The sequence below is a fragment of the Halyomorpha halys genome, unplaced genomic scaffold, assembly GCF_000696795.3.
Source record: "Halyomorpha halys isolate HHAL.00 unplaced genomic scaffold, Hhal_1.1 Scaffold168.1, whole genome shotgun sequence".
Lineage (NCBI taxonomy): Eukaryota > Metazoa > Arthropoda > Insecta > Hemiptera > Pentatomidae > Halyomorpha > Halyomorpha halys.
Genome location: NW_027111025.1, coordinates 952,654 through 967,309, shown reverse-complemented (window position 1 = coordinate 967,309; position 14,656 = coordinate 952,654). Strand labels below are relative to the sequence as shown.

Below are 14,656 nucleotides of genomic sequence, written 5' to 3'. Positions count from 1 at the left end.
ACTTTTTTTCTTGACTGTCGTAGATATATATTTTAGTAGGTCTTGAGGATCAGTCAATAATACAACTATATTTAGGCGACATTTAGTCAAACCCTAATATAAAAAACAAACAGTTTAAATAATTTCTTCAACTGCTTACTTATTAAAAACTACAATCTATAAAGTATAATTTAAAATTAATAACTATTACAATTAAAACATTACTAACAAATGTCTATTACAATTTATTCTACATTGTTTTGATACAACTAATTCGAGGTTTGAGCCAGATCTGAATAGGGTTGAAATGGAAGTAGCGTGTGTATTTTGGTTTTTCCAACACGTAACCAAAATAACATTTGGACAACCTGCTAGAAAGAAAGGTTGTGTGTTGGAAAAACCAAAACCCACAACCTTCCTCCATTTCAACACTAGTGAAAGTAAAATATAAGTGAGTGAGTTCAAACTTGCCTCAGCAAAGTTGAAACTCATGTAGATACAATTAATTGTTCTTGGAATACTTTTCATCCACTGACGTCACTCGTATACTTTCTTCCCTTAAATACCCCACAATAGGCTCTATTGTTTCACAACATCGTTTGTTAATTGATAACTAGTTTTAATTATGAAATGTTTAAATAATTACAGTGAAATCGATACTTTGGAGTGGGGTGGTCGAGTAGGGTTGGGCGATAGTTTTGAATACTTAAATTAAGTAGTGCTGGGAGTGCAGTTGCTGGTTGGGCCCATCGGCCTACAGTACACAACTCACATGAGTCGCTCTACCCCCACTAGATATCAACCTGAATTTGAGCCTAGAAAAAATAATAGAAAAAGAGAGATTAAATCAGCTTAAGCTACTTTCTTCCCCATAAAATCACATGCTCCATCAGTAATTAATAGGAGGGACACAAGGGGAAGAACTTTATTAAAAAACTACAAAGTTGTGATGCCCAGCTTCATTGGGCTGCTAGCCACACAGCATACTTATTTTAATCTAATCAGATAATATTTTTGATCTTACGATAAATAGGCCTAACAAGTAAATATTAATAATTATAAACAGTAATAATATATAATAATAGAATATAATTTTTTTTTTCGTTTCATCTCTTTGGTTCTTTTATCTTTTTCAGATTTTTTTCCCTTCTTTCTATATTTATAATTTTTTATTTGTTAGTCCCACCTTTTTTTTTTCTCTCTCTCTTTCTTCCTTTTCTATCCTTTCACCCTTTTATTTTTTTGTATTTTGCTTTCAACCCTATGTGCCTTTAAAAGAATACTGGATAAAAATAGTGATAAAGATACAAATATGTATGAAAAATACGTAAATAACAAATAGATATAGAAAATCTACAAATTATATGAAAATTATTATACGATAAATATTAAAAACTACTATGTAGGATATCTAGGATCATTCTCTGGGAAAAGAAAAATCAATGCAATATTATCAACTTTTCTCATTTTTCCCATTAATCTTCCCTTTGTAAATAACATACATAACATTTCTGTGGTCAGGTGAAGAAATATCACTTTTACGTCGCTAGAAGGTGGTAAATCTTAAATCATATTTTTCCATTATGCATTTCTGTGGCTTTCGAATTATTAGAATTTGCCTTCCTTGCTTTCTAATAAAAGTTTTTAAAAAATACTTAAAGAATTTAAACACATTTTATAATTTGTTTCATTCTGTAATATTGGTTCCCAACTTTTTTTTTACGATGGAATCCATTTGGTATTCGTAGGAAAATGGTGGAACCCTTGGTAGGAGTAGATAAGTGGCGAAGCCTTTACATTATCATTTGATACAAGGGACGTTACGATTGTGCGGGATGGAGTGAAATCCCAGAGCGATTGGTTCGGAACTTTTAAGTAGCCGCTGGGGGCTGGCAAAATAGACCAGTAGGCTCACATAGTTCTCCTACCAAATACCAAAAGCAATCATTTGACAGTTTTCAGGGTTCAAATATAATAAAAAATCTTCAATTATTTTGTTTTTTGTTACGTTTTGAACCTTAGTTAGTTCCGACAAATTACTATCAAAGCCAACCAACACTGATGACCAAATTATGAATAAATTAATTTAAAATAAAACCCCCACTTTTTTCTCTTCTTTATAAACTATAATTATCATTTTTTCTCTTTATTTCATGTTTTCACAGTCGAGAAACCTACAATCCGAGGAAATAAGAGGATCCAGCAGGATCATCGCCACCGTCCTTCCATTCACGGAGAGAAAAGACTGCCTCCAAGAAAGCGGTATATTCGAGGAGTCGGAGTTGGCCAGCAGAGGGACTCAGACAGAACCGAGGGCCGAACACGGGGACCTGAGCACCGAGCTGGAAAAGCTTTCCAGGATAAGAGAGAAAATCGAGACTGGAACGCTTCAGCCAGAAGTACCACCCCTCAAGCAACTGGCCTATTACCGCGAAAGAGCGGAGACCTTGGAGTCCAGGTTGGCTGTCTACGAGGCCAAGCCGGATGAGATGACGAGGCTCCTGAGGACCAGGGTGGAGAAGGAGGCGAGGCTGGAAGCGGAGGTGAGGCACCTGAGGGACCGGATAGCCAAGCTGGAGTTGGAGAACAGGGCTCTGGAGGAGGAGCGTTGCGAGCTGGAGGAGGCAGAGAACGACACGCGTCTTAGGTGTCAGAAGTAAGTTCAAAGCAAAATCTATTTATGTAGAATCGGGGCGATGCCTAATGCTCCAGACGACTATCAGTCGTCATTTGTTCATTTCCCTTTTTTAAACTGTTTGTACTTTATTTTCTTTGTCAATTTGTTATTTTATGTTTCTGTACTTCCTCTTATTTCTGCTTTTGATAATTCTCCTAAATTTTTGTCATATGATCATTTGGGATTGGCTTCTAGAGAAGAATCTTTTGTTTGTTTATTCAGAAATTAAGACGTAAAGCCTACCGGTCATTAACGCCAAAAGCTTACCACCCCTCACGATAGCCGAGTGATCTAAAACATAGAAGCTTTGGAACATATCAGAAATTTCGAGATTATTTAATTTAGGTCCCAATCTCAACTGAAGAGGATCTTTTGGGGATTTGTTAATCTCATACTCGCATTAATAATAATTGTGTTAATTATAACCCACAAATGAATATGTATAAATATAACATCTTTAATGCTTTATAGAATGTTAGGGGACGGCTTTCGCTCGCTATGCTCGCTTAAGAGATATAGATATCACTAGTAGACCATTTCCATTTTTTATTTGTGGTTGGAACCCAACTCTCTATAAACACTAATCAATTTATGGTTAAATTAGTTTTAAAGTTTTCTTATTTTATAAATAAACTTGTTAATGATCGTTTGTAATTAGAATATAATTTTTAAAAGCCCAGGCATGAATTTCCAAAAAATTAGAAATTACGTACTCTATATACTTTACACGAAAACTGTTATCAATAGTTCTCATAACGGCCATCAGGAGCGCTACACTCCCGAAAGAAATATATTTCCTAGTTCTTTCAATCAGTCTTTGAAAAAATTATATCAGAGGTAAAATCCATAAATTAGTACTTCTTCTGAGAGTGCCCAAGTTTAAGAACTGACCGTTTATAAAGCTCTGGACCAAAACTAATCCATGTTTAATATTTTATGTTTCTCGGATAACGACTACATATCTCGGCGGTTTTATCCAAAACTATTCTGCTATTCATGAGAACTATGTATCCTTCCATGATCAATTATGATCCATCGTCAATCCATCTATCAATCCATGATCAATCGGTGGGGAGAGGGGTAAATCATAGTCAGGTTGTAACATTTCAGCACAGAAAAGGCGAATGAAACCAAAATTTTAAGAAAATGATACAAATTATAGCAGTGCTTTATTAGTTATTGCGATTAGTATTTGGTTGAAAAAAAAATTTTTTTTATTAAGTTAATATTTTTTTCACTTCTAGAGGGGGGGCAGCTGCCCCCTCCTGCCCCCCCCCGTTGGGTATGCCCATGATGTCTGAGCTTTTAAAAATTAAATTTTAATAACAAATGATCATCAACGTGTTTATTTATAAAATAAGAAAACTTTTTTAGAAACATACACTATATACCTTACACGAAAACCTTTATCAATAGTTCTCATAACGGCCACTACTAGCGCTCCGTATACTCCCGAAAGAAGTATATTTCCCAACTTCCTTCAATCAGTCTATGTAAGAATATATCAGAGGTAATGTTCCTGAATTAGTTCTTCTTTTGAGAGTGTGCAAGTTTAAGAACTGGCCTTTTTTAAAGCTGTAGAACAATTCTGCTATTCATGAGAACTATGTTTTGTATTAGTAGTTAAAAATTATGAGTTTCGTATAATTCTTTAGTATTTTGTATTCATCCATTGTTATAATTACCAAATGAGAGTTTTTATTTTTTTCCGAATATACACAATTAAATGTGCTTAAAAGTAAAATTTTTAAAAAATATTATTTAAGTCCTATCGGAGTATTTCAATGAGGATAAAACCTCCTTTTTATTAAAGACCATATAATTCTACATTCATATGTCGAGTTTAAGCAAAATCTTTATATGTTTTCCAGAAAATCTAAAAATAAAACATGAAAAATCGATTCTATAAAGTGACACTTCCGTTCAGTTGATTTTATCGAAAAGTCATCAAGTTTACCCACCTTAAATATTTAATTTCAGTTTCGTACAACTTTCCGTTTTTGAACTAGGCTGTTCACGCACACACAGAGACCCTTTTCGCACTCATACAGACCTATTTTCGTCGAAAAATGGAATTCAAATTTTTTCACGATCGCTACACTCTCCCTTACTATATATCCCATACATAGGTAAGTGAAAATTAACGAAGAGAAGAATCTTAGATCGAAGCCCATTACGAATCGATATCGGTTTCCATGTGATTGAGGTTACAATTCCCAAACTAAGGCTATGTTTATTAAAAGTTCTCGAGTGAGGACTTCAAAATCGCTAGTTTCTTGTTTTTTAAACTAAAAAATCAAGAAAGAAGACAAAACTAGGCAACAATGGAAGGTAAAGATGCCGTGTTCTACGATCTACAATTTTTACCCCCTCCTGTCCTTGAATTTGTTTTATTTCATTTTTTCATCCATTACAATTTGGTGAAATTTTTTTCTCTATTTAACTATTATAAACTATAAATGGCCTTTTTATTACTGTATTCAGTTATAAAAAATATTGTTTAAACGCCAATTTAAGAATGCTTCTCCATAACATCGTTCGGAAAGTTGTTTGAAACAAAATGTATCGCATCTGCATCCTTGTTAATTATAATGTTTTAATATTATAACTAATGAATATTACTATGTGTGTTTGCTATTCTAATTGCATCATTGAGGATTTATATAGTGCAAAGGGTGTCAACTGGGTAAGGGTGACCTACTTTTTGCTCACTTGACATTTTCCATGAGCATTTCATTCTTAGTCGATGATTTTTCTTAACTCCTGTATATAATTGGATATAATAATGACAAAATGCTTAACAATAATAAAATAATACATTTTTTAGTGTAAGTAATATATAAATACAAAATATTCAAACCCAAAAGTGAACATATTTTAAAAATATTTGATCCTCAAACAAAAATTTAGGTATCTAAAACTGAAATGTGAGATTTAAACTAATTAATGAAACATTTTTACTATAACAAATATTTGGGGGGTAGCACAGAGGTAAGGCACTGTGCTACTAACCCCAAGGACCTGGGGACAAATCTAGCTAAGGCAGATAATTATTTATTCTGTTATTGTAGCTATAAGTCAACCCTGTGAGTTCTGGAGCTCTCCTGGGGTCCACCCAGCATCATAAAGTGGGTACCCTTAATTAGGAAAAAAAAATGGCAATTGAGCATGATCATCTCCTTGTATAACCGTTGTTCTAAAAACAGTACTTTTTTTTACAGAGTACTGAACTCCTGATCCTTCATGGGTTTTTGTTCAAATTATTAATATTAATTCAACAAAAATTACTAGAATTAGATTCAATGCATGAGTCAGCCCTGTGGGTATAGGAGCCCTCCAGAGTCTACTCAGCCTCATTAAATGGCTACTCTTATTTTATAAAAATCTGGTGGTTGAGCGTTATTCTGTCCAAATTACCTCATTGCACAACTGTTGGTCTTGTAACAGTACTTCCTTATAAAGTGCTGCACCCTTAACAGGTTTATATATATTTTTTAATCTTTCCTCTTTTATAATAGCTTTTATCTTCACATAATACTTAGACTATACATTTTTTTTCAAGACTATTTATATATCTAGATTTTCCGTTATTTTCTAGTTATTCTGTAATATTCATTATGGTTGTTATTTTATTGTTTTTTCTTAGTACTGAGGAAGGACTGAAATTATAATAATGTCTATTACTAAGCACACCCGTACATTGCTAATTCTAATCGTAATATAATAAATAATTATGTGGAGTTAAGAAAAAATACATTTGATGAATCAAAATCAATTATTGGAAGTCATAGAATTTAGAAAATACCCAGTTAAATATTTCTTTTTTAGTTTTTTTTTTTGTGGTTGATTTATTTATTAGTTCTTCTGGTAAGCGATTGAACAGATATAGTACCATATAGTTTAAGGTATGTATACCAAATTTATTTTTATAGGATGGTTCGATAAATGTAATTTTTTTTCTAACGTTTTTTTGATATATTATTTCTTTTCCAAATAAATAATATAAAAGTTCTTACCTAGACATGGGTAAAATGGCTCACAGTTATACTTATTATGGATTAAACAGGATTTTTACATTTTTTTTTTTTTACCTGGCTTTAGTGTTTTTTGTTTTCTTTTATAAAGGTTTTTAGTATTACCCTGTTTAATGTCTAGCTTACAAGTGGTACCTACCTCTTACACAGACATAATTTTGCCATAATTTTCATCTTTCTATGTAATTTCTTTCAGTACAGATATTACCATGGACATTCTAGATTTATTATATTCGTATTTGATGGCTTCTTATTCATATATGATTGATTCTTTATTTAAAGAAATAATTCTCAATAACAAAAAATAAATGGCAAATTAAAAATTAGGATGTTTATATTCTAGATGGATTATTATTTGATTTTTATAAAAGTTATTAAAAAGCCTAATTTAAAAAGGAAAATTTCTTCTTATCAGCAATAATTGCTAAAATCCAAGAATATTTATAATAATTATTGTTATAAGGATTATTTGATACATATGAAAATTCTTCTTTTGTTATTATGTTTCCTGCTATTATTTGATTGTGTTTTCATTCTCACTATGATTTGACCTAGGGCATAACTGGCACCCTTCAGTATGCTAAAGTATTTTATAATAATTAACCAAATTAGGAAATTGATATGAGTTTAAATGTGTTGTCGTACATACAGGCTTTTTTGCAAAATATTGCCTACCTACCTGTTTGAAAAAAAATTATTTTTTTTATTGTCTATTATAAATAAATTAAGTTATCCTAAAACAATCATTATTGAGAATAAGCTGCATGTATTGGTAGAAGTTACTATGTTATAGTTTAATGTAATCCTTTGAGTAGTGTGCAGATCTCCCTTCTTCTTATTTGTCTAAATCATGTTCTCATCTTTGAGCAGTTTTGTCAATTGGTCCTTATTCCGCACCTGCTCCAAGATTTAGCAACTTATCCTGAATAGTGTTTGAATTGAATAGAATGTCCTCAGGACTTACAAGGCTACCTTATAACCATTGATTACTATAATAAAATTATAATGTAAAATTTTATTATGAAGTTTTTTTTTAATTTTAATGATTTTATTTAATTTATGTTTCAGATTGGAGCTAAAGTTAAGTGCAGTCGGAGAAAAGAAAAATTGTTTGAAAGCTCAATTGGAACAGCTTAGTCGAGAAATGGCAGCCAGAGAAGAAGAGCATAAACAGGCTTCACAAATGGAATCTCTGGTCAAGAATTATGAAAGAAAGAACAAAGAATTAGAAGAGAGAGAGATGGAAGTAAGATACAGATTACAAATGCTTGAAAATACAATGCCTGCTCTGTTAATGTGGAATATGTGGAGAATGATGGTAGCAATGCAGCAGCAGTCTCAAACTGCACCTATAGCAGGAATACCCCCTGCTCATCCTGCTCATGCTGGAGTACCTGTAGTGCCTGGAGTACCAACTGGTCCAATGAATCCGAAGGAGGAAGAATTAATTTTAAAACTACAGGCTCTGGAAGCAAGGCTTAATGCTGAAAACAAGATGCTTCAAGAATCCCGAAATGCAGAGGAAGCTTTACGGAACAAAGTACATGACCTAGAAATTATTTTGGACAACAAAGATACTAATATAATTAAAATTCTTGACCGGGATCCTGGCCAAGACATTGAGGCTTTTGAAAAAATGACAAAAATGGCCAAGGAGCGTATCGAGATGAAACGAAGAATAAAAGATTTGGAATTAAAAGAGCATATGTACCAAGAAACCTTGCAAGAATTTGATGGGATGTTTTCTAATTTGGAAGGAAATTATTCCAAACAATTGAAGGAGAAAGAGGATGCTTTATCTGATAAAGAAGCAAAACTTGCTGAAACAGAACATAAGTTAAATCAATCTAAAAAGGTGTCCGCTGAAAATGCTCAATTACATGAAAAGTTGCTTCAATTAGAGCAGGAAATGAAAGTACTGACTGAAGCTCTCAAGAAGAGGGAAGTTGAGAGGGATGCATTGGAAAGGGAAGAAAGGAAACTAAATCAAGAACTTCAGGAATGTCTAGCTGAATTGGAAAATCTTAAAAAGCAAGTTGAAGGGCCTATGTTAGGGCAATTAGAAATCCAGAAGAAGAAAGGCATGCAGTTAGAACAAGAATTAGAAAAAATGCGAGACGAGAAGTTTGATATGGAGGCCGACAGGAAAGCTGAGGTACTTACAAAACCAGCTAGTGATATTGGAAGTAATAAAGCTTTCTCTAGTAATATTGGAAGTAATAAATCAGCTTTTTCTACGGACCAAGCGCCTCCTAAAGTTGCTACTCCGGCAGCTTCTGTAGCGCCTTCAAGAAATGAATCAAATGTATCTGCTCCCAATTCTGTAGGACGTAGACCTCAGCTGACTGAGTCTACTCCCGCAATTCAACGCGAGTCAGGAAGCTTAGCTAGTACTGCGGTTGCTATCGGTGTTGTTCATGTAATTGTTTATTTGTTTATGGCATTTCTCAGTTACCAGAGGTAGTAGAAAATTTTTGTCTTATTTGAGATACATAAATAAATCAATGGTAGCTTTGCCTTCTTTCATTTTGTCTTTTAATTATTAATTTAGATTACTGAATTTATCTGACTCGCGTTGTATTGCATCATTTTTGTTACAATTTTTAACAATATCTGAAAATGAGTTTCCTTTGAAAGTAATACATTTGATGTTTTTGTCTTCAAAACAGAACACTTAATTTATGTTGTAGGTGAGTACTCTAAAAAACAGAATTAACCAGTTAACTCGTGACATAATGGAAAGTGATGTGACTATTGGTGAATTGAGAGAGGAGGTTCAGACTCTTGAGGTGTGATATACAATTTTTTTTGAAATTGCCATCGGGAATGCTTTTTATGCTTCTAAAACAATGTTTGAATTTGCATAACATTTTTCAAATTTTAATTTCTGTTATATATATATATATTTTTTTTTTAGATTCGGTGGAGGCTATTTACCACTAACTAACCAGCATGAAAAAACCCAGAAATGATTTTCATAACATTCTTCCATTTTATTTTATGCTTACCTATTATTGTTGTTAACATTGCATTGAATGGATGTGTAGAATAGTTTTTTCCTTTAAAGCATGTCTTCCATATGAGTTGACTCTCTCTTCTCACCCGATGTCTAAGTTAATATTTATGTTGATATTAGTACCTGCAGCTTTATCTATGCATTTGATGAAATGGCGTATACAAATTTCTAGCATGCTTTATTTTTGTTAATCATCAATAGAGATTTTAGTGATCTATTAATTAGAACAATATTTATATCATAATAATACATAATATAATAATAGTAATCCATATTATGTTCCTTGTATTAATTTATATCAGTGGTTGTTTAAGTTGAAGTTTGATATCAATTTTTTAAATTAAAAACAAAGTTTACAATGAATTAATACAATACATATTTAATTTAAATTGCCTTTTAGCTGGATAGGTTGTATGAAATAACATTTAATTGAGCCTTATAATTTTAAAAAAGTTTTTTAACCAATCAATTTTTTATTCTAAATTGAGAAATTAAGTGTTAATAAAGTTGGAATGTGCAGTAATAGAGTTTTCTAGAGCATCTCTGACCCCTTGGCCACTACCATTCACTCTACCGATCATCATTAGCTATATCAGTTCTTCATTCCCAGGTTGGTGTACCAGCAGAGTTTCTTCCTGGTTGGAAATCCATCAACATCCCATAACACAGTTATTTTTTTCTACTTTACTTTTGAGTTAAGTATGTTGTAGAAGAAACATACTTCCATGTATTCTTACATAGACTTTTTTAAATTGTTTGTATTGGGATATCCATGAATGCCCATCCCGGAAGAAAATCTTCTTGTTCATGAGTCAGGACAAAAATATAAGCATCCATTTGAATGAAACCCAATGCCAGTACCTGTTGAAGCCTGACCCAATGATGGTTGGGGGAGTGATCCGTAGCAACCAAGGGGCTAGAGATACTTGAGAAAAGTCTATTAACACTCTTTGAAAGCCTATTTGTAATATTTACTTTCTCAGTTCAGTTTTAGATTGCGGACTTTTGATTTGCTTTATATTATTATATAATATATAACAAATGTCATATACAAAACATTGTTATATATTATCTACTGCTTGTTTGTTTTTTAATTATATTCTATGCCATTTATTTTCATTGCAGCAAAATCATTTTTCAATGGCAAAAGTTGCTGTATCTAATTTTTTCATTCACCCTCTTATTTCCCCAATTACAATCTCTTAGAATTCTCAGTCGCAATAAGAAGTGCTATGATTTTTGGATAATGATCCTTATGAACCCATCATCGAAAAATTAATTATAAAATACTTTTATGCAGTAATCATTAAAAAATAACAATAAACTAAAGAAAACATCATAATTGCTGCTCTAAATAATAATTATTAAAATTGACTAATTACTAAAATAATTATTTTTTTCTTTATCAATAATACTATGAAATGAAAAAGCATTTTTTTCTTGATTTCATTCTTCTTCATTAGAAAAAAAAATACATAAAGGAAATGCTAAGTTAGTGTTAATGAGATTTTAGTTGATATATTTCCTGATAGTTGTTTTTTTAGTGTAAATAAAATCTAGAACAAGGACCTAAAGCATAACCTATTTCATTTTATATACAGATGACTGTCCATTTGTGAATTTGAAGGCAATGATTAGGGCTGTGGAGACACAACAGCCTAATAAAGACCTACATTAGGGGTCGAAATGTTGTTAAGTGATAAATAATTGAAAGCTAATGTCAGCCTGAATCATCTCCTTCATGATGTATTTATTATTTGGCAAAATGAAATGGTATTATAAAAAATTAAAATTTATATCAACTCCAAAAGGGTTAAAATTATTCAGTAGAAAACAAATCTAAGTATATTTTGAGCTGGTTAAATGAAAAAATTTACATCAATTAAACAATATTTTAGATCCTTGTTCATGGTTTTTATTCATTGTCTGATATTTATTTATTTTTTTAATTTGTTTATACAAAATTTCTTTTTATTCATAGTTGGCAATAGACGATCTGAGGTACGTGGTCAGTTTAGAGAGAGCGAATAAAGAAGAACTGAGGAAGGAGTTTGAAGCCAAACTTGAAGAGAAAGACAGACTGCTGGAAGAATTAAGCAACTCGATGAATCAAGAGAGCGAAGGTAAAAGCCTAAGAGAAGAGTTGGACGAGATGATGTTAGATTCTGCAGATTCCCTTTCTGCAAATGATTTCCAAAAGATAGAAGAAATAGACAATGAGATTAGTGTGGCGAAAAAGAAGATTTCTGGAAATCAAAAAGTGGATGAAGACTTCTCTACTCCTATTGCATCTGATTCGGAAGATTACACTACTTCCAGGTAAGTCATAAGTATATAACAATAATAATAAGTGAGAAAGTATTAAATTTTACTAAAATCAGTCATTATCTCAACCGTCTTAGATATTGCTTGCTTTAAAAGTGGGAAGTATTGAGCTCTTATAGCCAAGTTAAAAGATTTGTTCTGACTGAATTAATAAGTTATCTCCAGCAATGGTCCGATAACAGTATTGTGTTGTATAAGCTGGGTCGGAGTTGAATCTATAGGTAAGGAACCTGTTCCAACCATGGTGGGGGGTCAAGTTTTCATTTTGTGAGACCACCACAAAATAAAAGTCAATCTCCAGGCAGGATTCTAACCAGTATTGAGACATAATACTTAATGACCCAATATAAGCCTGCATTTTTTTTTTTTTTTAATGACCCCCTTCCTAGTCATTTCTGACATACAGAAGGGTTATCTATAGGCTACCATCCTATACTAACCATGGTGGGAAGTCAAGTTGTCAAGTTGTTCTCCCCCCCGTACAGATTCTTGACAGTTGTAGTCATGAGCTAATCAAAGTTGCTTTAACTCACCAAGCTACAACAAGGCTCTATAAACCTGCATTATGTAGCCATCTGTATGTTAATCTTCTTATTAATTCCCACAACAGACTCCTTATAACTGCCCCTGGCCTGTTCCTCTTCTTCTTCAATCGGTGCGACAACCCATTACTGTGGCTTGGCCTCCTCAAGCAGCTTCCACCAGTTTAATCGGTTAAGTGCAGCTGCTCTCCAATTCCTCACTCCGAGCAGGGTTCTCGAATCCTCTTCAACACCATCAAACCATCAGCCATGTTTCATGTCCTTGCCACATGGCCTGCCCAGCCTAACTATTCTCACAATGTTTCCAATATCAGGCTCACCGATTAACAAGTAAACCTCCCTGTTCGTGCATCTTCGCCAAGCTGCACCATCCTTTACTGGGCCATAGATGTGTCTGAGTATCTTTCTCTCAAATGTTAAGATAACCCTTTCATCAGACTTCAAAGATCCCCAAGTTTCCGAGATGTAGATTAGCACTGGTCGAATTAACATTTTATACAATCTAGTTTTCGTGGATCTTGATAGTAAGGTACTACCTAAGTGCCGATGCTGTCAAAAATAACTCCTATTGGCCGATGCTATTCGTCACCTTATCTCTGCTGTATCTTCATTGGTGGTATTAACTTGTGATCCGAGGTACACAAACTCCACAATTCATTCGAAAGAGTAATGATCAATTTGGACAAAATCTTCGTTAAAACGTCTCTGTTGACCAGGAATCATATATTTGGTTTTGTTGGTATTAACAACAAGCCAATTTATTGAATTGTCAATGACTCTTTCATACGTTATAACAGGTCTAATAAGAGTCTTGTTCAATCTGCTTCATAATTTCCGAATATATATATATATATATTATTATTATTATTATTATTATTATTATTATTATTATTTGCATAAATTTAATGAAAAATATTTTATTTATTTTTTAAAATTCTTGTTTATATTTTAGCAAGGTGCCTGAAATTGGTGAAAGTGATGTTGGTTCAATTAACTCCAAACTGAGAAATTTTTATGAATCAGGCTTTATTAATGAAAATATCCAACTAAAAACTAAAACTGCCCAAGGAATCCAGGAGCTGATTACAGAAATCGATAACGGCGAGTCCCTGCTTGACTTGGAAGCAAGTAGGGCTGCTCTTACCGACCTACCTTTGCTTAGTACGTCACTACCCAGGGTGAGTTTTGTATAATGAACTTCTTGGTTGTAGAATATTATTTATTTACAAATAAGAAATATTTATAGAATAAGAAATTTATTGAAAAAAGAAATTAACTATTTTTTATAAGTTGTTAAATTTTAGAGGCAAAAATATTTGACCAATATTAAACAATAAACAAAATGTTCTACGTTTCTGCTAATATGGTATCTTTAGGAAACAAAAATTTTAGTTGCACATTCCATTATATAATCATAGACTCAAACTTAAAAGGTTGAGGAGGTTATAACCTTTTAACCTGCTAAGTTTATCACGAGCTTAAGTATCTATACACAAATATTCTGTCTCTTCCCATAACCCCACCACCTCCAAACCATCCGAACACTCCTTATCACTAAACCACTCATTCGATTTCAACACTCTTAATTATTTATATTTATTGATATCTTAGCGAGAAGATCAAGGGAACCTGCATTTTGTTCACCTGGAACCCACAGGAGTACACCACTGCAAGCCTCACTAAAGCTCCCAAACTTAAAAATAATATACTTTTGTAAAAACTTACTGTTATTTTTATATCTTAATTTTTTTATATGTATTACTTAAAAATGTTTATTGAACAATGAAGGAAATTTATTGTTATTTACATATATTACTATTTCTTTATGGTAGTTCAGTGTGATATTTTGTTAAATTTCCTTTATTATTCAATAAAAATTATTAAGTAATACATATAAATAATAGTAAGATATGAAAATAACATTAGGTTTTACAAAAGAATATTATTTATAAGCTCAAGAGCTTTAGTGTGGCTTGCAGTGGTGTAGTCTGGTGGGTTGCAGGTGAACTCCGTGCAAGTGCCTTAGCTTTTCTTGCTACTTATATTATTATATATTTACTATATTATTATATACTATTATATA

General features: G+C 32.4%; 1 protein-coding gene across 3 annotated transcripts in view; it reads left to right on the top strand.

The window, feature by feature from the left end:
• LOC106678915 (probable DNA double-strand break repair Rad50 ATPase) overlaps positions 1 to 14,656 on the top strand; it is a gene marked incomplete in the record, with an annotated part of 525,008 nt that overhangs the window by 489,458 nt on the left and 20,894 nt on the right. For 2 of the 3 annotated variants that reach the window (XM_067049130.1, XM_067049132.1), the window contains 5 exon segments: positions 2,145 to 2,635; positions 7,759 to 8,845; positions 9,381 to 9,479; positions 11,688 to 12,025; positions 13,526 to 13,751. In XM_067049130.1, the coding sequence (XP_066905231.1) occupies positions 2,145 to 2,635; positions 7,759 to 8,845; positions 9,381 to 9,479; positions 11,688 to 12,025; positions 13,526 to 13,751 (2,241 nt within the window). 3 annotated transcript variants of the gene reach the window in all.